Source organism: Saccopteryx bilineata, chromosome 3 (assembly GCF_036850765.1).
Source record: "Saccopteryx bilineata isolate mSacBil1 chromosome 3, mSacBil1_pri_phased_curated, whole genome shotgun sequence".
Taxonomy (NCBI): Eukaryota; Metazoa; Chordata; class Mammalia; order Chiroptera; family Emballonuridae; genus Saccopteryx; species Saccopteryx bilineata.
The window spans coordinates 128418149-128441399 of record NC_089492.1 but is presented as its reverse complement, the minus strand read 5'-3'; the positions used below and the strand labels follow the sequence as shown (position 1 = coordinate 128441399).

General features: G+C 56.1%; 1 protein-coding gene across 1 annotated transcript; it reads left to right on the top strand.

Annotated features, from left to right (window-relative positions):
• Positions 1-1639: 1639 nt before the first annotated feature.
• Positions 1640-21308, top strand: CYP26B1 (cytochrome P450 family 26 subfamily B member 1). The gene is made up of 6 exons (XM_066267371.1): positions 1640-2128; positions 5559-5783; positions 14984-15259; positions 15517-15672; positions 17232-17516; positions 17920-21308. Exons 1-6 carry the CDS (start codon positions 1925-1927, stop codon positions 18310-18312), a joined length of 1539 nt encoding a protein of 512 aa, XP_066123468.1. The 5' UTR covers positions 1640-1924; the 3' UTR covers positions 18313-21308.
• Positions 21309-23251: the final 1943 nt, after the last annotated feature.

The window sequence follows — 23251 nt, the reverse complement described above, 5'->3', positions numbered from 1 at the left end:
GGCCACCGCATATGTCCCCAACGCGGACACTCACCGAGAGCAGCAACGGGGTTCCTCCGACGCTGCAGGGAGGGGCGGAGAGGACTACAGAGTTAGGGAGTTAAGGGGTCTCGAGGTGCCCAAGAGGAGGGGCTGCAGCGTCGGTAGCCTGGAACGCGGATGGGGAGAGGGAAACATCGGGGTCTTGTAGTGTAAGAGATATATAGGGGTGGGGGAGACCCTGTCATCGGAGGTTTGGGGTGTACAGACGCGGGATGGAGGGTCTGGGAGTAGCAAATAGGAGGACGAAGGGGTTCCTGGAGATAAGAACCGGCGGGGCTCCGTATGATAGGAGCTCGGGACCCCGAGTACAGGTTGCGAGGTTTCTGGCGCCCCCCAGTCGAGGGGCGGTACGGCCAAGCCCTCAGCTGCTGGGGCGACGGCCCACGCGGGACTGCCCCGGGCGGGAGGAGGGGGCTGAGGACCTGGGAGGGAGAATAAGAGGGAGGGAAGTAGCCTAGCAGCCAAGCGGGCACCGTGCGAGTGAGCACCGTGTGTGTGTGTGTGTGTGTGTGTGTGTGTGTGTGTGTGTATGTGTGTGATCTCGTCCGTCTGTAGGTGCTGGGATCAGCGAGAGGCCGGCGAGAAGGAAGAGGAGGCGAGAGGTGAACTGAGTTTGATCCTTCGGCGGCTACAAGTGGGTCCCGGGCGGGCGGCGGGGCGCGGGCGGCGGGCGGCCGGGGCGGGGCGGGCGGTGGCGGGCGCTCACACGCTCGGGCCGCCGGCCTCTCACCACGCCTCCGGCTTTGTGAGCGCGCCGGGGAGGGGGGGGCTGGCGGAGCGCCCACGGCGCAGCCTCCCGCCTCTATATAAACACACGCATCGCCTGGCTTTGGACTCAAATTCACATTGAGAGAAGCTTTTAAAACCACCAGCCCTGAAATCCTGCCTCCTGCTTTCCCCCTCTTTCATTCCTTTTGCCTTTCTTTTCTCCCCCCACCCTTCCTTCCCCCCAGCAGCAACTCCAGAGCTGAGAGCCTGCGTCCCAGGACGGACTGCCTTTTCTTAATTGATACAATAGCCTAGCTCGGGTTTTCACCTCCTCCCCCAACCCCACCCCGCCTCACCCCTCCCGTCCGCCGCCGCCGCCGCCGCCGCCGCCGCCCCAGCGCTTGCCCCGGGCTCTGTCGCCGGCTGCGTCCCATCCCGGCCGCGGTCCGCCAGCTCCGCACCGCGCTCCCGCCGCCGCGCCGCCTCGCCCTCTGTGCCCGCTCCGGGGGTGCAGCGGTGGCTCTGGGGCTAAGGCACGCCGCCCGGGGCAGCCCAGGGACGCTGGGCTCGGGCCTCTCCACTCGCCTCGGCCGGGGAGCCTTCCCCTTCGCCCCCAAAGTTTCTGGGTTCGTTGGAATTTTTGGATTCAGGATTTTTTTCTTTTTTTTTTTTCCACTTAGGAATTTGAGGGGAAAACTTTTGACCAGTCGATCGCACTTTCTTTCTGCTACCCCCCCTTTTTTTTCTGAGCAGGGGAAGGGGCTTACAAGAGAGGCTCCCGCTGGACAAAGTTTTCCAAAGTTTTCCGAGTGTGATGGTTGCGGGGAGCGCTAATCCACCAGCTTGATTCACGGCTTCATCTCACCACCCCGCGAGCAGCCCTTAAGTCCGCTATAAGGGAACAAACAAACAAACAAACAAACAAAGTTACACTCCGAGTCGCCTCGTGTCTCCTCTCTCTCTCTTCTAGGCAAAAATTTTTTTCTTCCGCTCTCCGCTCCCCTCGAAGCCTCCACTCCCCTTCCCTCGGCCCCTTCCTCCTTCTCCGTTTCGGCTGGAGGTGCCAGGACCCCCGGCCGCAGTCTCCCCTCCCCCGCCGCTCCCGTCCCTTGCCGTCCAGCCCTCCCCTCCCCCGCCGCGGCCGGCACAGCCAATCCCCCGAGCGGCCGCCAACATGCTCTTTGAGGGCTTGGAGCTGGTGTCGGCGCTGGCCACCCTAGCCGCGTGCCTGGTGTCGGTGACGCTGCTGCTGGCCGTGTCGCAGCAGCTGTGGCAGCTGCGCTGGGCTGCCACCCGCGACAAGAGCTGCAAGCTGCCCATACCCAAGGGCTCCATGGGCTTCCCGCTCATCGGAGAGACCGGCCACTGGCTGCTACAGGTAAGGGCGCAATCCTTCCGCTGCTCTCCGAAGTCCGCTAACGGCGAGCGCCGGGCCGATGGTTCCGCAGGCCGGCCAGGGGGCGCCGGGCGCCTGAAGGCACCGGTCCCCGCCCCGCCCCTTCCCTCCTATCTCCCGGCGTCTCCCGGGCTTCCCCTGCCCGCAGCGGCGTGGCTCGGTGCTCCCTGGCGCAGGGTGCGCGGGTTCAGGGGGCCGATCAGAGGGGTCCCGGGACAGACTGTGCACCGCAGGGTACTCAGCACGAGAGCGTGAGGCGTCCGCTTTCGCCTCCCCTTCGCCCTCCAGGTCCCAGTCGCCGCGGCTCCCTGGGCTTTGGCGGTGTCATTGGGACCCGAAAATTGAGTCGGGGAGAGGAGGAGGGGGCCAGTGGCAGCCAGAATTGTCTTTTTAAGTCCCGGGCTGTGTTCCCGCCACGTCGTCGGCTGCGCCAGGTACAACTACCCTGGGCCACGGTCCGAGAAAATAAGTGTTTTGTGGTGGGAGAGGAAGAAGGTAACCCAAAGAAAATGAGAAATCTGAGACCCGAGGGCTCTCTGCTTTCGGGGAAAGGGTCTATTTACTTATTGGGTGAGAACAGCGTAGCATGGGAGAGAAACTTGGGAGAGGTGAGTGTGAGATCCACAGAATGCTTGTGTGTTTGTTGGACACCGCACTACCAACACTGCTGGTGATAATGGGGTGGGCTCGTCGGAAGCTGGACCCAGGTAGGTAATGGGGAGATTAACCTGGAATTAAACTCATCGAGTGCTAGACAAGCTCTTTTGCAGCTTGATACACACTCGGTTTTTTTCTTAATGTGTGTTGGGGGGCACTCTGGGTTTACCGCGGGAGGTGTGTTGTGTGCGCGTGTACACGAGTTATGTCCCGCTGATGCTGATGACGGTTTGGATAGGGATGAACGTCCTGAAACGGGCAACCCCGGCAGGGAGAGGTGGGAGGTGGGAGGTGAACTCAGAGACTTGTGGGTTTAGAAGTGGGAAAGTTTGGCTTGAAATTAACAGACGCGTGCAATCCGTTCGCACACACTTATACCCCGCTGGGCGCCAAGTGTCAACGGATCTGGGGCGGAGTAGGGGACATCAGGTTCCTCTGCCCCGTGGTCTTCCCAAGTCCCAGAATCAGCCCATTTCTTTGTGGGGGAGGGTTGTTCTTACAACTGGGTGGGGTTCACTTTAACCAAAGGGACTACCCCCTGTAAAGAAATCCCCGAAGCCTATCCCATGCCACCACACTTAAAGGGTTAACTGCAGCGGTGGTCTAGGCTTTTGGCCGAGAATTTAGGAAATAAAATAACTCACATGGGCATCGGCTCCTACCTCGTTAGAGCCAATCTGCAGAATCCGCGGTCTGTCACCGCCCCCCCTCCCGTTTCCTGACCTTTCTCTGCCCCCCCAATATGTCCCTCTGACCTTTTCTCCGAATCCCACAAGGACCCTTAGGGCTCAGCTTCAGCGTCCAACCAGCGCGGAAGATGGGCAGGAGGAAGCAGGCCTACGCCTCCCCATCCATTTGCCCTTGGGGCCCTAGGCTCTGCGTCGGGAGGAATATGGGGGGGGGGGTGCCTGCAGAGGGGCGCCTAAGGGGTTAATGGGAACCTTCTGAATCCCAGCTTTATTTTTTCGGAGTCATTTATCAGATTTTACGGGGGGACCTCCAAGGGCTCTCCGTTTCCACCATGCGCCATCTAAACAGAGCCCAGGGCTAAAAATACAACATTTTTGTATAAATTGGACTCGCGGCCCGAGCGGCCGCCCCTATGAAAGTCCTCTTTGTGAAGACCGTGGAAACGGCGGACAAATAACTCTTTATTAATGCCACAAAAAACGCACTTTAATTATAGTTAGGCAGATCAGAGGCGGGGGGGGGGGGGCGGGAGAGAGGCGGCGACGACCTCGGAAAATTCACAGCCCAACTTTTGTGTCGAAAGAAAAGAAAAACAGAGGAAAAGAAGGAGAGGAGAGACGGAGAGTCAGACTGAGCGAGCGAGACGGGTATAGCAGACGGAGGGAGGGAACCCCGCTCCTCACCCCCCCCTTTGTCGCACCTCCACCCTCTCCTAGATTTCTCTTAAAGGGGTAGACCCGTCTAGATCAGCAGCGGGTGGGGGTTGTTCTCCCCGCCCCGCTAACCGGGGAGTGGGACGGCGTCCCCGCGGACCGGCCCCCCTCCTGGAGGCGCGGGCGCTCTAAGCTCGCTCCCTGTCGCGCGCCGGGGCGAAGGCGCATGTGGAAAAGAGATTAGTACTCTGGGTTCTGCAGAGTCACTTTTCGGCAGTGCTGGGGTGTGTGTACACATCTAGCTAGAGAATACTTTTCCGTGGAAGAAAGAAAAGTGAGGGGGGGTACCAACCGGGAAATGGGGAAGCCGAGTTGTACCTTTAGGAGTGCATGACCCCTGGAACCCGGTGCCCGCATTCTCACTATTGTTGGCGGGCAAGCGGGACAGCTGGACAGGTGGCGCTCCTCCCCTTCTCACCCAGTGCTGTCTTGGCAGAAGAAGGGTTAATTTGGGGTGGGGTAGCAAGAGCCTACGTCAAAGGTGAGCGGGACGCCCCTGCCCCCGCCTCTCCGAGGTCCCCTCGGTTTCCGGTACCCTCGAGGGGCCGCCCCGCCAGCTCCGGCGAGCGGCGGGTCCGGCCGGGGCCTAGCTCTCCTCGGCTAGCGCCGCGGCTGCCGGGATCCGATTACCTGCGACGGCAGCCCACCCCGGCCCCGCCCCGCCCCGCGGGAAGCGACTTCCTCCGCGCTCCCGCTTCAAACTCTAGAGCAGCGACGAAAGTCCTTCTTAGTTATTTCCAGGGCAAATTGCATTAGGAAAATCTCGGCCCTCAGATCCTGACCAGACTCTGCAGAGCCCTTAGAGGGCCACCGAGTCCCTTCGCTGCCACATCCGAGAACCCAGGAAACCCCCGCCCGCATGTGTAGTGCCTGCCTCCGGGCACCGACCGCTCACCACTATAAATAATCTTTGGCCTGCGGCCACCCCGAGGGGTCTCGCCAGCCCGTGGCCGGGAGCCTGGAAATATTTATTCTGAGAGGCTTTGGAGTGCGAGGCGGAGGAACTGGGGGGTGCTTGGGAGATTGGTGGAGGCTCTAGCTTCGGGTCCCGCCGTCCGGAATACCTTTTCCTTACCGCAAGTGCTTACTAAAAACTCTCGCAGGGTGCCCCTGGGCCTCCCGCCTCCTTGCATTATTTATTATCCTCTGGGCCCTACTTCCCGGTTCTTGCGTATGCTATGAAAAATAAAACCTGCGCGCGCGCGCGCGCGCGTGTGTGTAGTAAGATCAGGGAACTGGTGCCCCGGGTGGTGTCCTCCCCCCCTCCCCCCGCCGCCCCTCGAGCCTGGGCCTCCGGGAAGTATCATCCTGAGATGTGCACACTGAAAAGGTCTCCCTTGTGGCTCCCTCAGGGTTCTGGCTTCCAGTCTTCGCGGAGGGAGAAGTATGGGAATGTGTTCAAGACGCACTTGCTGGGACGGCCGCTGATCCGCGTGACAGGCGCGGAGAACGTGCGCAAGATCCTCATGGGTGAACATCACCTCGTGAGCACCGAGTGGCCGCGCAGCACACGCATGCTGCTGGGCCCGAACACGGTGGCCAACTCCATTGGCGACATCCACCGCAACAAGCGCAAGGTAAGAGCTTTAACCAAGGGTCCCGCAACCGCGCTCTGACCCTCTTCTGCCTTGCCCCACCCCTCGGGATAAGGAGTTCTCGGAGCCCTGGGAACATATCCACCCGAATTGTGATCCTGCTTGCACACTATATTGGAGGTTTCCCCTGCCTAGACGGCTCTGATCCCAGATCTAGGGCCTGTACAGGCTTCTTCTGGATCGACCCCCTTGCTGGTCCACTGCTGTTTGAGTGGTTGTTTCACAGAACTTGAACGAGAGGGAATTGAGGCATCTAACGCCTGTGCTCACCGTGCTCCCAAAAACAGTAAAAAGAAGAGAGTGGAGGGTGACCAGAGGCCTCATTTTAAACATGTTTTATTTATTTATTTATTTATTTATTTATTTATTTATTTGGGGGGGGGGGAGAGAAAGGCAAGGAGAGAGGAGCAGGAAGCATCAACTCCCATATGTGCGTTGATCAGGCAAGCCCAGGGTTTTTAACCAACGACCTCAGCATTCCAGGCCGACGCTTTTATCCACTGCACCACCATGGGTCAGGCCCCAGAGGCTTCATTTTAGAATGATAACGACGGATCATTCTTAAATCAAAACCTAGTCTTCCTGCCACTGGTTGCTTTAATGTCGACTAGGGCAGGCGCGGAGGGCTGGGGCACCTTGTGGGCAGTGATTACAGGGCCTGTCTGGAAGGGGAGAGGTGAAATTTGGGCTACAATGTGCATGGGTCTGGACAGTGGGGGAAGGGCAATGGGTGGGAGAGCAGCCGAGGCGCGGCGCGGGATCAAAGCACAACCACCCCCTCCCACAAAGAGGAAGAGAAAGTGGGTGTTTATCCTGTGGATTTCCCGAGCGCCTGGAAGAGGCGAGAAGGAGGAGAGCCAACGCGCACGGAGCGAGCCTCCCCCCCCCCCCCCCCCCCCCCCAGGGCTGAGCCGAAGCCGCTGCAGTCGCAGTGGCTCGGAGCGCGGGCGGCACGTGCTGTTTGAACTGCAGTAACCCGAAAGCTGAGCCGCCGCCGCCGGGTGGGAGCCGGCCTGCGGGTTTAAAGCGTCCAGAAGTGGGTGGGGGAGACTGCAAGACCTCTCCTTCCGTTTTTTTCCTTGGGTCAGAGGACTCACCCAGGTTTGAAACCTGAAGGAAACCGCGAGGCAGTCTCTGATATCTGGGAAGATTAGTAGAGCCCAGGAGAGGCGACGGGGCAATTATGCACAGCCTCTCTGCCAGAATTCTGAGTGTGAGTTGGTCTTGGGAACGAAGGAATTCATCTTATAGCATTTGATGTCTTCTGAATGGCCTGTGAAGAGTAGTTCTCTGTAGCAGACAAAAGGAGGAAAAATCGCATGGAGTGGATTGGTCTGCACATACTCCCAACGCCCCTCCTCCCATAAAACATGTATTTTAGGGGCTGGGAAGGAACTCCTAAAATTGGCTCCCCTATCTGCCTCACTAAAGCAGGAATCAGCAAACAGGGCCTCGGATCAGACTGAAGGCGGGTGTCCTGGAGAGTGGCTGGGAGGGGGCTGCCTTATCAGGAATGGTGGCTTTTCAAATATCTTGAACACTTTTTTTTCTTGGTCTTTGTGACTCCACCAAAACCTTGCCTCAAATAATGAGGAGAGCCAGGTACTCAGAAATCCAACTGAATGTGAAAACTTCTCATTTTATTTTTATAGAGGCTTTGACAAGAAAGTAATCATTTTTCCCTTCTCACACTGAGACTCAGGTTGAGAGACTTCAAATCTGGAGACAAAGCAAAGGCAGGTGGAGCCTTCAACATTCCTCCATGAGAAGAGGTGTTCCTGGGCCCCCAAGCAGAGCACTGCTCAGTCCTGCCCACCCAGGACTGCCAGAAGAAAGAGGCTGGGGTGGAAGGGAATGCTGGGAGGAAGAAGGCTTGGTCAAGATCTGAATGTGAGACCCTGGGGATGCAGAAAGTTTCTGGGTGAGGCTGTTGCTTTGTGGCTCCACCCACCCTCTGCTTGCCTTGGCCTTGGGCCTCCAGGTGGGGAGGGCCTGCCTGGAAAGCCCCAAGGTTTTGGCCTACATTCTTCATTTGGGAAGAGTGGAAGAGGAAACAAATGACATAAAATGACCAATGTCAATGTCGGAGAAATACAAGGGAAAGGAGAGGAAGGGCTGGGGTAAGACAAGGGAGGGGGCAGAATCTGGGGACCCCACTGGGGCATAATGGGGCACGTTTGCCCTGTAAGTCCCATGAGAAGCAGCCAGAACGCAGTTCATCCTGACACTGACTTGGGAACCAATGTAGGACCCTTTTTTGTGTGTACTAGTTGTATGCTCGCTATGTGATTCATGTACATGTGGTTCTCTAGTAAGTATGTTGATAAAAGGGTCCTTCTTTCAAATCTCTGTAATTGGTGTTCCATGAACTTAAGTTCACTGAACTAATAGAAGGCCTTGGGTTAGGTAAAAACAGAAAAGCTGGAAACTTGGTCCTTGCCTTCAAGAAGTGGAGTCTAGCCATAGAGATGACAAGAGAATAATCAGAGGCATGTGTTGGTCTTGGAGAGAATGGCCAATCTGCTGGACCCAGTGCCCAGTGGACCTAATGTGGCCAGGGCAGGAGCTGTAGAGACCACTCACACTTCCTTATTCAGCCCAGGCTGCAGTTAAGGATGTGGCTGGAGAGTGGGCTGCTGGGCCAGGCCCAGGCCTGGTTAGGATGCATTCTCAAGAAGTGAGGCCCAGGTGTGCTGGGGCCCAGATGGCGGGGGAACTAGGAGCGTCACTGTTTCCACCAGGGCGGGTGACCCGCCCCTTCTCTGGGAGGTCTGACCAGATGTGCTGGGAAGGGGCTCCTCATAGCCATCACTGCATCCAGGTGTTTGCCCTAACTGCCCTGGTTGTTTAGGGCCAAGAGAGGTGGGGTTGCCAGGGAGAAAATACACAGTCTTGCCTAGTCTAAAAGAGTCTTTTCCGAAAGCCAGACCTGTGTCCCAGTAGCCACCACCAAACTCTGTCTCTTCTCCTTGTTACCCCTTCCTGACCTGGGGTGACTCTGAATGGTGGAAGAGAGCCCCTGACCCTTTCCTTTTTTTGTGCAGAGAAGCTGGGGTGTTGTCTCGGAAGGATGGATAGAGTCTGGTAGGGATGACCAGGGAAAGAATTGGCAGAGACATGGAGGAGTTGGGAATGCCGTAGTTCTTGAAGCTCCCAGTGCCCAGCCCCACATAGCAGGATCAGACATTTCCTCTTTTCCTTCAGAGACAGAGCTGGGCCTCTTTGCACCAAGGAGCCAGAAGCTTCAGCAGACAGACCTCAGACCGTGGCCTTCCCAGAACTTGGAGAGCATTTCAGGGGATGCACCTAACCTAGGGCCCTTGGACTGGTGGACCCAGCAGTAGTCTTGTTCCTGCTACCCAGATCCCTGGCTCAAGGACTTCTGTGCCAGAGGCTGAGGTGGATCAAGAGCTCCCTAGGCTTTGGAGGCAGGGATTAAGAGACCCCCACTGCCTCTCACTGACTTGTCTTTGGGCCCTATCTGGGGTGGGGATGGGGATTAGGTTCAGGATTCCTGCACTCTTCTCAGAAACTCTGTGTGTCCTGGGTTTCTGTTAGGATGGAGAAGCCAGGAGGTGCTTCAGTAGGCAGGCAGAGCCGGAGGGCCTGTGGTTGCAGGGTCCTGGGGAGGCCAGGTAGGACTATCTTTAGGTGTCCTTCAGATTGGTGCATAGCCTCTGACTTTAGAGTCATGTCCACCAGGCTCAGCTTAGGGCAGAAGTTCCCACCTGCACTGAATTGGAAGGTGAGTGGCATGGCCAGCTGTTACTGTGAGAAACCCCAGCATAGACCTTTGCTCTACTAGCTGAAGTCCTTCACCCAAAAGTTACTATAGCACCAGCTGGTAGGCACAGGAGCCATTGAGGGGGCAGGTGGCAGGAGCGGATGTCTCTGAAGGTCAGTGAGGGAGGGAACCCACAGCCAGCCACCAGGGCGCCTGGGAGAGGGTGCCTCCCTCTGCATGCTTTTGTGCCAAACAGTGGGAGGGTGGGTTGGCTAGGAGTGGGGGCTACACCCTCCCTTTCCCTCCTTTCTGTGTCCTTCTCCCAGGGTAGGGTGGGGTCTGAGCCTGTGATATTAATGTGTTTGCTCACTCTAGCAGCCTTGGGAGACAAGTATGGCCTTGGTGGGTGAGAAGGGGCCGGGCTTGGCTGGGGTCTGCTCTGGCTCTGAGCCCCTTATGCCACTGATGTATCCATTCCAGGTTCCCCAGGCAGAAGGGCATGGTTGGGGGTGTGTCTCCCAGGGCTGAGAAATGCTGAGAGTAAAACAGAGTAGCCAGAACAGCTGGCCTTGCCCTTAGAATGAACTTGGGCCAGAAAGGAGGGTCCCCTCAGGGTTCTTGGATAAATTCAGAGCCCCCAGGATGGGTAGAAGGCCACTTTATGTGGCTAGGAGTGGTGGGAGGCAGGGGGTTTAGGGATCCTGGTGGGTGTGGCCAGTCATGCCTTGGACTGTGACCTTAGAAGGTCCTTTCCCTTTGGGTCTTAGCTTTCTGAGGGGGTTTTACTGTGGCTGGAAGAAAAATGAGTGGGCAAATTTTTTCATATTCTGTGGCTCTGCCAAGTACTGCCCTCCTATCCCCCACTAGGTGTGTGTGTGTGTGTGTGTGTGTGTGTGTGTGTGTGTGTGTGTATGTAAGAGTTAGAGAAGCTGACTAGAGCTGGAGCAAATAGGGGACAGGTACTCTGTTTCCATTGATGCTGGGACCCAGGAGGGCATGTGCAGGCTGGGAGGTCTGGGCCAGCTCCTCCCGACCAGAGGGGCTGAGTAGGGACTGGCTCAGGAGGCAGCCAGGGTGAAGTCGAGGCCCAATGGATATGCCAGGCAGCGGGGAAGATGACGTCCTCTCTTGTCCTCCCTCTTACTTGAGAACACACCTTGGCGTCACCTCTGCGCTGTGCGGACAGCTGCCCTGGTGGCTGACTGCCCTCTGTTATTCTTTCCACCCCGCAGGCCACGGCTCCAGTGGCTTGGCGGGCTGGCCTGCCTGGGCCCCCACCCTCCTGGGCAGCCACTTCCATTCCTCCCAGTCTGAGTCACTGGCCCAGGGAGTGGGTTCCCTCTCTGACTCTTCTATCTCCCGAGCCTTCCCAACCGTCTTATCTGTCTGTCTATCCATAGCAGTCAGCAGAGAAGGGGGAGGTCATTGGGTCAATCAGCATGCAAAGCCATGGGGGTTCAGTGAGTGATTCCCAGAGGCACTGGGTGAGAGGCAGTATAGGGAGGCAGGGGGAGGATTTGTAAAACTGATTATAGGGAATTGGAGCCTAGACAAACCACTTGGTGGCCCTCTCCAACCTCCCCTTCCAACTTATTGTGGAATCATCTCCTATTCAGGGAAAAAGAGAATCAGGGATGTGGGCTCTTGAGCCAGTAACACAGGTAGGGGGAGGGTTTCTGAGCACATCTTACAGGCAGGAGCCCACCCTGCCCAGACTATGCCTGAGGTTCCCAGGTCCTCGATCCTCTGTCCTTGTTCTCCCAGCAGCAACCCTAGTGGAAAGTCCATACCTGCTAGTCCCTCTGCAGGGCTCTGCCTGGGCCAGGGCTGGTTCCAGATGACCTTTGTGCGGCATTCTTGGCTCACGCTTGGGAATTCCAGTGGAAGCCCCAGAGGGGGACAAAGCAGCCTGGCTTCTGTTACTATTGTGGTCAGGGAAGGCAGCTCTGGGGACCGGGAACACTTCCCCTCTTCACACAGAGTGGCTCCACCGGGCACTCTCCCACGTGCCCGAAGCCTGACCCCGCCTGCCCCATCACAGCCTCCCTTTGCCCGGGCCAGCACCTCTGCCTCCTCCGACCCTGCATGGTGGGCGTGGTTTCTGGGCTGCCCCTACTTCCGGAAGTGCCCGTGTTGTTAACCTTGGGCACAGACCCAGGGATGAGGCCCTGGAGTTTTCCCGGTGCCTGGGGGGCCCCTGTGCCTATGGAACAGCTGGGCCAGAGGCAGGCACATGGATTTGGTGATTCTGAGCAAAGTGCCTTGGTCCCGGTGTATCTGAAATCTGCCTCTGCTTGGCTTGTCATCTGGGGGGGGGGGGGGGGTTCTGAGGAGAATCATGGGGCTTTCAGGTAAAAAAGGATTCCAACCTGACCAGGCAGAGGCGCAGTGGATAGAGTGTTGGACTAGGGTGCAGAGGACCCAGGTTCGAGACCCCGTGGTCGCCAGCTTGAGTGTGGGCTCATCTGGTTTGAGCAAAGCTCACCAGCTTGGACCCAAGGTCGCTGGCTTGAGCAAGGGGTTACTCGGTCTGCTGTAGCCCCACGGTCAAGGCACATATGAGAAAGCAATCAATGAACAACTAAGGTGCCGCAATGAAGAACTGATGCTTCTCATCTCTCTCCCTTCCTGTCTGTCCCTATCTGTCTCTCTCTCTGACTCTCCCTGTCTCTGCCATAAAAAAAAAAAAAAAAAAAAAAAAGACTCCAGAACATCCTGTTAGATTTTTTGATGCGTCAAGATAAGAGGCTGGGATTGTCTTTTCAGAAGCCCCAGCCCTAGGGGTTCTCTAGGTACAAAGTGCTGGTGGGCTTTCTGGGGTCATTCCAACTTCTAACCTTGCTCAGGACTGCTTCTGACCTAGAGGTGAGGTGTGGACTGTTTGCCCTTGGAGTCCCTCTGCTGAGTCTGAAGTCTCCTTGGGTCCACCCTGCCCTCCTTGACCTGAGGGCTTGAGAAGGAGCTATTTAGGTGCCTGTCGCTAGAGGGCGCAGGGAATGTAACCTTTGGGGCAGGGTAGGGCTTGTCAGTACGTCTAGTCTGGCCACTCTTGGGTTGCACTGGGGACCCTGAGAGCTCTCCTTTTGATAACCCTGAAATGGCCCCTCCTGGGCCACTGTAGCCCATGTAGAAGTGTATGAGTGGGGGCCTGGAAGGCATTTACCAGGTAACTTGTGCAGAGTCAGACTCGGGGCTTCTTAGAGGGCACAGCATCTACTTAGGGATGTATGAATACTGCTGTGTATGTGCTGTGTACATTGAAAGGAAAAGGCGGTCACTGGTTTAACCTCACCATGTTATAGATGAGGAAACCAAGCCTAGGAGGAGACTTGGCCATGATCACAGTGTAAGTTGGTGGATGATCTGGGGGGGGGGGGTGTCTCTGGGCACTCAGCCTGCCTTTTTTCACACCCACTGCACCTTAGAGCCCAGCTGGCTTTGACTGGGGCCATTTCTGGTCAGTGTGGCCTCTGCCTTATTGCCCCCTCCACATGCCTAACTTTGGCCCAGGTCTCCCTTGCTCTGGTGGCCCTGGCCAGCCCCTGCCTCCCTACCCTTCATGACAGTACCCCCCCCCCAGTCTGTCTTAGGGTGGCTGACTTGGGGGCAGGGAGGGCCTACCTGCCCTGCTTTTCCCCAGCTGCAGCCTTCCCCGAGGCCTGCTAGCCACAGTTACCTTTCTGTTTTCCGATAGGCCTGGTTGTCTCCTATGTGCCACTTCTGCTCACCCTGTGGGCTGTCCCGTCAGGCCTCTTGGTTGGTTCGTGTTGGACTCTGGGGACAGAGTCCCCACTCCTACCCCATAAGTTTTTTTGACCAAGAGCTGAACCTGGAATCCTAAGGACATCAGGGTGGAGGGCTGAGGCAGGTAAAGGCATTGCCTTTATCTATAACCTGTGAAAGAACGTGGCAGTTGAAGTCCCCCGTGGAAATAACGAGACACTAAACTGAGCAGAGCAAGGTGTGAGTGACCCGTCCAGGCCTGGGCTGCCCATGGCCACTCTCATCGTCCTTCTACCTTTCAGTTGTCCCCTAGTAGCAGGAGCAGCCCCAAACAGTGCCGGCTTCTCCGCCCCTCACTGGCGGCCTCCTTCCCTCCTCCCTCCCTCTGCCCACCGGGAATTTCGGAATGAAAGTGCTATTGTGAACGCCTGGCTGGGCCACTGAAGGGCCAGCACTGTTATTTCTGCAAACCAGCCCTCCCATTAGCCATGCAGGGCCGAGGCCAGGAAAATGTTACCTTTTCCTCCTCGAGCTGACTGCAGGGGAAATTCTCACATTTACAGTTTGTGCGGTGGTTGTGTTTGGGGGGCAGGAGGGGCGGGCGGGCGCGTGTGTGTGGTTTGCATGGAGCAGGGTGGGGGGGCTGGGGAATATTTGTCTCCTTTCACTGCACTGCCCCTCCCCCCCTTCCCCATGACCTTCCCTTTAGTGCTGGTGGGAGGGCACCCCCCTTCTGCTCCAGACTCAAGGAGGGGGAATGAGGCTTGTCGGTTACTAGTGAGACCCACAGGCCATCAGTAAATAAACTAACATCCTCCCCTTGCCTGTACACTGTGGCAGCCACGTGGTGTGCAGGGGCATCTGAATGAGGAGAGACAGAAGGGGTTGCGGAGGCATCAGAAGAACTGAAGGCAGGGGTGGTGGCAACAGGGACTCACTGGTTACTTAAAATGGACTAGGAGATGCAAGGACTTAAAAGGGCTTCTGGTTGCGTCTGTGAACTTTTGGGGTGGAAAACCTTGTCCCCATCATCCTGCCTCCAGACCTGGCCACACTGAAGACATTTTGTTGGCACAGCTGTTTACAAATTCTTTAAGTGGTTCCCAGGGATTGAGAGCAAATTTGGATATCAGGAAGTCCTACTTGCAGTCTAGCCTCAGACTCTCTTGTTCTCCCGTCAACTACTACTTTTCACCTCTTCCTTGTCCAGTCTGTTCAGCTTTGTTCCACCTCTCTTGGGCAATTCTTCCCTGTGGCCTGTGAATTTGGGAATGGGTCACTGCAGTGGAGAGCTGCCTTCCCTCCAGCCCTCTCTGTGTTGCCCCCTGGTTGGTACAGTCACATCACCCATAGACCTGTTGGCAGCCAGACTGCCCAGTCCCCAGGGCTTTGCTGTTGTTTGGAGCCCATGCTTTTCTGGGGTCAAGACAAGATGATAGCAGGTCACCCTGTGAGTGATGTGGAAGGTCTTGACTTTGAATAAAAATACTTATGAACTATGTTTTAATCCTGTTTTTCCCCTCCCACCCTCCACCAAAGCCCAGGCAGTAGGGGGTTCAGAATAGGGGAACCAGCGAGGGGACTCTGTCTGCGGACAGAAGGGGAGCCTGGTCAGGGTGAGGGCCGGGGGTTTTCCCCAGTTGCAGTCAGAGGACCTGAGCTTCAGCCAGGCCCCCAGGAGTCTGTGGGCAGCCAGAGCCCCTCTGATCAGCTTGCCCGCCTCTCTGCCCTCCAGGTATTCTCCAAGATCTTCAGCCATGAGGCTCTGGAGAGCTACCTGCCCAAGATCCAGCTGGTGATCCAGGACACACTACGCGCTTGGAGCAGCCGCCCCGAGGCCATCAACGTGTACCAGGAGGCGCAGAAGCTGACCTTCCGCATGGCCATCCGTGTGCTCCTGGGTTTCAGCATCCCTGAGGAGGACCTGGGGCACCTCTTCGAGGTCTACCAGCAGTTCGTGGAGAATGTCTTCTCTCTGCCTGTTGACTTGCCCTTTAGCGGTTACCGGAGGGTGAGTACTGAGGGCACGGGAGGAGGGGAGATGGGCATTCATGAACCCACCCTGAGGGAGGGGGCGCCTGGCTGATCGCTGAGACAGTCACCAGACACACAGACAGTCGGAGGGTGAAGTGAGCCTTCACGGAGGGTCTCTGTGGCTGAGAGGGGAAGTCCTCACAGGGATTCCCTACCTTGCCTCACCTTGGGAGGAGGCTCTTGGTGCCCTTGCCCTTCCGCTTGGGTGACAAGGTGGTACCCTTCTCCCTCCAGGGCATTCAGGCACGACAGACCCTCCAAAAGGGCCTGGAAAAGGCCATCCGGGAGAAGCTACAGTGCACAAAGGGCAAGGACTATTCGGATGCGATGGACATCCTCATTGAGAGCAGCAAGGAGCACGGGAAGGAGATGACCATGCAGGAGCTAAAGGTAGGGGCCTCCCCCGCGGGCGGCTCCAGTGCCCCGCACGCCACGCTGAGACTGCCCCTGGGTGGGGTGGCACTGGCTTTTTCTACATGTTCTGGTCCCCTTTCACAGGGACTGTTTCTTAGCAGCTTCTGTGGCCATCCCTGAGCTGTGTTGGGGGCTAAACCAGAAGAGAGACCATGTCCATGCCTGCCGCACACACCATCTGGCGGGAGGATGAGAAGCACCCATGATGGGTGCATGGAGCTTCTCCTCCTATCCCAGATGACATGCCGAGCACTCAGTCCTCATGGTGAATGGGTCCCCAAGACCATGGGCCCCGGGCTCTCCATCTCGCCCATGGTCTAATCCACCAGTTTGGAAAAGATGTGAAGAACAGGCCCTTAACAACCTCTGAACCGACCCATTGTCAGTGATGTTTGTCAATCCCTCTTCCCTTCCCCCACTGTCTTCACTATTTCAGTGCATTTTAATGGTCCCAGTAACCATGGAAGGTCACCTGGGGAAACTCAGACCAGAAGGGAAAGCCACCTGCTCGAGGCCAGCCCAGTCCTTGGGGAAGAGCTGGGGAGGTTTGGATCTAACTCGGGTCTCCTATCCCACCAGCCTTTTCAAGTTGGTGGCATTTGACACCCTCCCAGCCTGCCTGGCATTGGCAAAGCCCAGTTGGGCTACTGGCACCAAGAGTGTTCACACTGGGCTGGAAGAAGGGCTCCTCCCCACCCTTATTTTAGGGTGGGCATTCCATCTGAGAGGGGATCCATTAGCTTATCCTCATTCAGACTCTGCTGCCCACTCACTTGCCAGGTGCCACAGAGACACGCCAGACTCTCCCCACACACCCCCACCTTGCTTCCCCTCTTCTAGTTTCAGTTTGCATCTTGGGGATGCAGGAAGGAGCCCAATGGCTTTCCCATTTCACAAGAAGCTTTTGATTTATAGGTGGTGCCATGGCAAGTCAGGAACACAGGTCTCTACACCCTCCTTTCTGCACCTGACCCACCTCTGTAAAACACAGGGCTTGGAATGAGATGACCTGCTGGGACCTTCCCATAAGGCACCCATGAGCCAGCCAGGTGTCTCATGGGTGTGGCCACAGACTGCCTCCCGAACCCTGATATCCTCCTGGAGGAAGGAGCTGGAGCTGGGAAGGTTGGGGTTTCGGCCCGGAATCCCCACCCCACTCGCCTGCATAGTGCCTGGCTCTTTAAGATTTTTTCTTTTTTTTTTCCCTGTGAGCTACTACACTGATTAGACTGCTGGGGCTCACTGCTCCAGGATCCAGCAGTGAGTGAGAAGGAGCCCCACCCCGGGGAACTTCCAGGCTAGTGCCTCCGCCCTGGGTTGCAGACCTATATCTCTTGCTGAGCCAGGGGACTGACCCTTTGACCTGTGCCCATTGTGGCCCAAATGCCCCAGCAACACGAGGCTTGGAGGAAGTAGGCAGGACCCAGCAAGATGACTCTGGGGCATGGAGAACAGCGGCAGAGTAGGGCTGCCCCCAGGCTGGGCCTGCCCGGCTGAATCGGTCCCTAATGGTGCCTCCCATCTCCACGCTGCAGGATGGGACCCTGGAGCTGATCTTTGCTGCCTATGCCACCACCGCCAGCGCCAGCACCTCTCTCATCATGCAGCTGCTGAAGCACCCGGCTGTGCTGGAGAAGCTTCGGGAGGAGCTGCGGGCCCATGGCATCCTGCACAGCGGCGGCTGTCCCTGCGAGGGCACGCTGCGCCTTGAGACTCTGAGCGGACTGCACTACCTGGACTGTGTCATCAAGGAGGTCATGCGCCTCTTCACGCCCATTTCTGGCGGCTACCGCACAGTGCTGCAGACCTTCGAGCTTGACGTGAGGCTGGGCCCTCAGGGCTGGGCCTCAGGAGGCCCAGGGGGCACTGCCCTGGGCATGAGGGGCTGGCTGATGGGAAAGACCAGACTGCCCCTCAGGCTCCCAGGCTCCCTCAGTCTGTTGGGGAGACACCCCTTATCTTCAGGAAGCTTACAGTCTGATGGGAGAGATCCCCAAATAGAGGCTCAGAGGAAGCCAGCTTGGGTATCATATATGAAATTGCATGTGGACATTCTATAAATAAGAGACTGGACTCATATGCTGAGGGGTACTGGCCAAACTGAGGGCACCAGAGTAGGTGGCTCTAGGAACATCTGGGGGTGGGCTGGCAGGCAAGAAGCCCTGGGCCCTCTCAGATCTCCTTTGGCCCTCACCACCCCACCCCTCCCCATCTTGCCTCCAGGGTTTCCAGATCCCCAAAGGATGGAGTGTCATGTACAGCATCCGGGATACTCACGACACAGCACCCGTGTTCAAAGATGTGAATGTATTTGACCCCGACCGCTTCGGTCAGCCTCGGAGCGAAGACAAGGATGGCCGCTTCCATTACCTCCCCTTCGGCGGTGGTGTCCGGACCTGCCTGGGCAAGCACCTGGCCAAGCTGTTCCTGAAGGTGCTGGCAGTGGAGCTGGCCAGCACGAGCCGCTTTGAGCTGGCCACCCGGACCTTCCCCCGGATCACCTTGGTCCCAGTTCTGCATCCCGTGGACGGCCTTAGTGTCAAGTTCTTTGGCCTGGACTCCAACCAGAATAAGATCTTGCCAGAGACGGAGGCCATGCTAAGCGCCACGGTCTAACAGGGCCTGGCCCACACCCCTGCCTCAGCCCAGCTGGGCCCTGGGTGGGAGGCGAAGGAAGGGTAGAAACCTGTGTGTGGGAGGGGGCTGGAACCTGGGGAAGGGGGATCGGCCCCCATACCTTGCCCTCCCATTCTTCCTCCCTGGCAAACCCTATTCAAAGCCAAACGGGCCCCGTTCTTGCAGGGGATGGGGCCCTTCTCCTGGCTCCTGCTTCTCCCAGTCTCTCTCCAGTTCCCACCAGCTTAGCTCCTGGGACAAGGCATCGCCGGGGGCTCCGCATGCCTGTTACAGTGTTAAATGTCAGCTCATGCTGCAGCATTTGCTTGTGATGTTACCAACTGGTCCCTCCTCTCCCATTTCACTTGGACCCTTTTAGTTGAGGTCAAGTCACAAGATGTGGGCGTTGGGAGGAAGACGTGGCCGCTTCAGATCCCCTCCCCCACTCGCCTCTGCTCAGGCTGAGGCACCCTTCAGGTGGTTGCCAAGGAGCAGCAGCCTGGTGCAGAACCCAGGTCACCCTTGGTGGGGGCAGGGGCTGCAGCCGTCCTAGTGGGGTCCCACTCCTTTGCCAGTTTGGACATTTGAAATTACCTGTTGCTGCTACTATTTCTTTCCTCTGACATTGGGGCGATGAGCTCCAGGCCCTGTGATTCCAGCATCCTCTCCGGTGGTCCTAGGTGTGCACACAGCACTGACATCCCCACCTTTCCACCAGGTGGCCTTGAGCCCACCCTGCTCCACTGTTAGATACACACCCAAGGCCCCTGGCTCATATTTATTCACTGATATAACCGAATCTTGGCGTCACTGGGGACTGGAATCGCACCTTCTCTGTGCCCTAGCTTCCATCCCAGTGGTCCCGGAAACCACTCCTGTGAGTGACCAGCCCTTTCTGACTGAGGATTGAGCAGCTCCCCCAGGGTCCAGTCCTTCTGTGGGTTCAACCTCAGCCGCACTCCTGGGGTGACATCCAGCGCCTCTGCCTTGTCCCCTCGTGAAGATGGGGAAATGGCCCACTGCTTCCCTCCCTGCTCTGTCAACAATGAGGGTCTGGGGGCTGCCACCAACTCCTGCATGGTCACTGTTCTCCCCAGTGCCCCCCAACTTGGCTAGTGAGTATGGGGAAGGATACGGGTTCTTTATTCTGACGGGGAGCGAGGGCCTCCCCCGTCCCTTCCTTAACTGTCACCCTTTGCCCTTGGAAAGGTGTGCTTGAAGTCCCTTCCCACCTCTATGCCACTGTCTGCTTAGCCCAGCTCAGGGGTGTGGGGACGAGATGAAAGCAAGGGGAGGTGAGCACAGAAGGCAGCCCCTCCTCAGAGCTGGCTCAGCCTCGGCCCTGGTCCTGAGGCAGCGCCGGAGAGAGGCTGCAGGGAGAGCTGAGGAGGGGGGTATGTGCGATTTGTCAGAAGTGATTTGCTTGAAGTTGGCCAGTCAGGGGATGACTGGGGGAAAGAGGAGTAGCTTCTGCCACCGGCATTTTGAGTGTTGGCAATTCGGGATGCCCTCTGGGGCTGGTTTGAGGCCTTTGATGAGTCTTCAGCGATTTTGTCTGTTTTTGGATTTTTCTTTGCCTTTTGTGTTTCTGTATTGGATTTTGATGTTATCGAAGCAGTGAATCCTCTTCACAAGAAAATCAAAAAGACCCAGGAGAAGATGCAGGATGTTGATTCCCTTAATTGTCTGTAAGAGGTGGGCACTGTCGCCACTCAGTGGCCCCCTCTGATGGTGCTGAGCGTACGGATGGCAACCCCACTCTCGACCCGTTCGTGCCCACCTGGAGGTAGACTACAGGAATGGACTCACGCCCCACACTGTCCTCTAACCTGTGGTTCTCAAGTGTTTCACTTGCTTCCTACTTTTCCACTATTAAAAAACTGTGTAACAGACATTACTGGCAAAAAAAAAAAAAAATAGACATTTAAAAAAATTAGTAAAATCTCTCTATCTCACCACATTCTGAAAAACAGGCAAAAATGTGTTAGGACTCATCAAAGTTTACAAAATAGCTTCATGGTGCACCAGAAGTGGTCAGCCCCCCCAAAAAAGCTAAGAGTCTGGAAGGTTTATGCACCTTCAAGTTAACTCAGCTGGCCCTGGACCACTCTGGGCAAACTGGGTTCAGATAGGAAGTCCACTGCGCCTGGCCTGGGTGGCGCTGGAGTGCTCTAGGGGAACTCCGTGGCCCTTCCACTAGGGCTAACCAGCTTGGAGGGGCAGAGAAAAGGCCGAGGAGGATCCCTGTGAGGGAAGAGAGAAGGATCATTTGCCTGCTGGGTCTCAAAGGTAACAATAAGAGAAATGAAGAAAGCTCTTGACTGGCTGACTGAAGGGTTGCAATGTCCACGTTCATCCATCTCCTCCATGCGTCCATCTGTGTCTGTGTGCTGGTGTGTAGGTTTTAGAGACGTAGCATTAGATGGGTGATGTTTTCTCACTTACCATTCCTAACTATTGTAACTTGACATTAAAAAGACAAAACCCCACAAAACTTTTCCTGCCATGGGCTTGCAGATTGAAGCACTTTTGATGTTGGGCGCTGGCGTTTGTGTTCTGGGCAACATCCTGACCCTGCCCAGATTGCTATAATATTATTTTATACACAAAACTTTTTTTCATAAATGTTATAATTTTGTGTCTGTCTTTATAAACTATTATAAGTACTATTTTTGTTATAATTCAAAATATTTAGTATAAAGTTTTTGCTGTTAAATATTTGTTATTTAGTAAAATATGAATTTTTCTCTATTGTAAACATGGTTCAAAATATTAATATGTTTTATCACAGTTGTTTTAATATTGAAAAAGCACTTGTGTGATTTGTTTGATATGAAACTGGTGCCGTGTGAGTGTTTTTGCTGTTATGTGGTCTTAATCTGTATATAATATTCCATGTTGCATATTAAAAAAAAATGAATGTTGTGCATTTTGTGATTTTGAAAGTACTCAATGTGGCTCTTTTATAGGCTTCTGTAATAAACAGTGGGGACTCACCCTCGTTTGGCTCTCTGGTCTCTGCCTTCTCAGCCTCACTCACTGAAAGGGTTTCCCCGCCACCCAGGTTCCCTCAGCAACACCCATCCCACCTGTCAGACAGGAAGTTCCTCCTGGAAACATTTGTCCTGTGAGGCCAACCTGCTGTTCCTTGTGGGTAGGCATGGAGAAGTTCATGATAGTGTCTTCCAACAAGTAGGCTCCCCTGGGGGGGAAGATGTAGCTGGCCCCAGAGGCCTGTCGGGGAATGGGACAGCTGGAGCCAGCTCCCCTGGCAGAGAGTGGCCAGGACCACCGGGGCTAGGCATCCTAGTGCTGGACATGACAACCCAGAGTGCCCAGGACCTGTCCTCAGAGTCCATCATGTTTACACTGATGTCCACAGCCACATGGCGAATTGAAGAGCAGAATTTGGTTCTCCTGACTCCCAACCTCATGTCACATGCACTTCTCAGAAGCAGTTTCATGGAGCAAATAGATTCTCTGATTAAATAAGTTTGGAAGAGGCCCTGGCTGGTTGGCTCAGTGGTGGAGCGTTGGCCTGGCGTGTGGAAGTTCGATTCCCAGCCAGGGCACACAGGAGAGGCACCCATCTGCTTCTCCACCCCTCCCCCTCTCCTTCCTCTCTGTCTCTCTCTTCCCCTCCCGCAGCCGAGGCTCCATTGGAGCAAAAGATGGCCTGGGCGCTGGGGATGGCTCCTTGGCCTCTGCCCCAGGCACTAGAGTGGCTCTGGTCGCGAGGGAGCGACGCCTCAGATGGGCAGAGCATCGCCCCCTGGTGGGCATACCGGGTGGATCCGGGTCGGGCACATGCGGGAGTCTGTCTGACTGCCTCCCCGTTTCCAGCTTCAGAAAAATACAAAAAAAAATAAATAAGTTTGGAAGAGGTTAAACAAAGGTGGGCAAATACCTTCACTGCGGGACACTTAAGACGTCGCGCCCAAGGATAGGCACACTGAAGGGCAACATGGTGTAGAGTCGACTCAGGTGGCACGGCTCTCCAAGCCCATTTGATGACAAACTGTGTGCTCTTTGCCAATAACCTACTGGGAAAAGCTGCTCAGCAGACTGTCACAGAGGACAAAAGCAAGACCAGCAAAGGGCACGATGTCCAGCCCTGAGACAAAGACCATCCAGGGCAGTTCCCAGGACTGAGGGGCTGCGGGTAGGGAGGGAGGGCAATGAGAGACAGAGCCCTGGCCCCAGAGCTGCACTGAGAACCAGGGAGGGAAAGGGCTCCCAGGGCCCAGACTGGGCTGCTGAGAATGACCTTGTTGTGGCTGCAGCATTGTTTTCCTTTTCCTTCTTTCTTTCTTTCTTTCTTCCTTTCTTTCTTTCCTTCCTTCCTTCCTTCCTTCCTTCCTTCCTTCCTTCCTTCCTTCCTTCCTTCCTTCCTTCCCTCCTTCCTTCCTTCCTTCCTTTTCTTTCTTTCCTTCCTTCTTTCCTTTTCTTTCTTTCTTTCTTTCTTTCTTTCTTTCTTTCTTTCTTTCTTTCTTTCTTTCTTTCTGACAGAGACAGAGAGACAGAGAGAGGAACAGACAGACAGGAAGGGAGAGAGATGAAAAGCATCAATTCTTTGTTGCAGCACCTTAGTTGTTCAGTGATTGTTTCTCATATGTGCCTTGAACAGGGGGGCTCCAGCAGAGCGAGTGACCCCTTGCTCAAGCCAGCGACCTTGGACTCAAACCAATGACCATGGGGTCCTATGATCCCACACTCAAGCTGGTGACCCTGTGCTCAAGCTGGTGAGCCCGTGCTCAAGCTGGTGAGCCCGCGCTCAAGCTGGCGACCTTGGGGTTTCAAACCTGGGTCCTCTGCATCCCAGTCCGACACTCTATCCGCTGCGCCACCGCCTGGCCAGGCTGCAGCATTTCTTTTCAATTCAGTCAGTGAGACCCGATCTTGTTCAAAGCCCCCAGGCGCAGGCACACCCCAGGTCACA

Bases quoted from the DNA above. Each gene is read 5' to 3' on its own strand.
- CYP26B1 (XM_066267371.1), top strand. From the start codon at position 1,925: ATGCTCTTTGAGGGCTTGGAGCTGGTGTCGGCGCTGGCCACCCTAGCC. The intron at 15,260-15,516 runs GTGAGTACTGAG...TTCTCCCTCCAG, and splicing joins CCTTTAGCGGTTACCGGAGG to GGCATTCAGGCACGACAGAC. The intron at 17,517-17,919 runs GTGAGGCTGGGC...TCTTGCCTCCAG, and splicing joins TGCAGACCTTCGAGCTTGAC to GGTTTCCAGATCCCCAAAGG.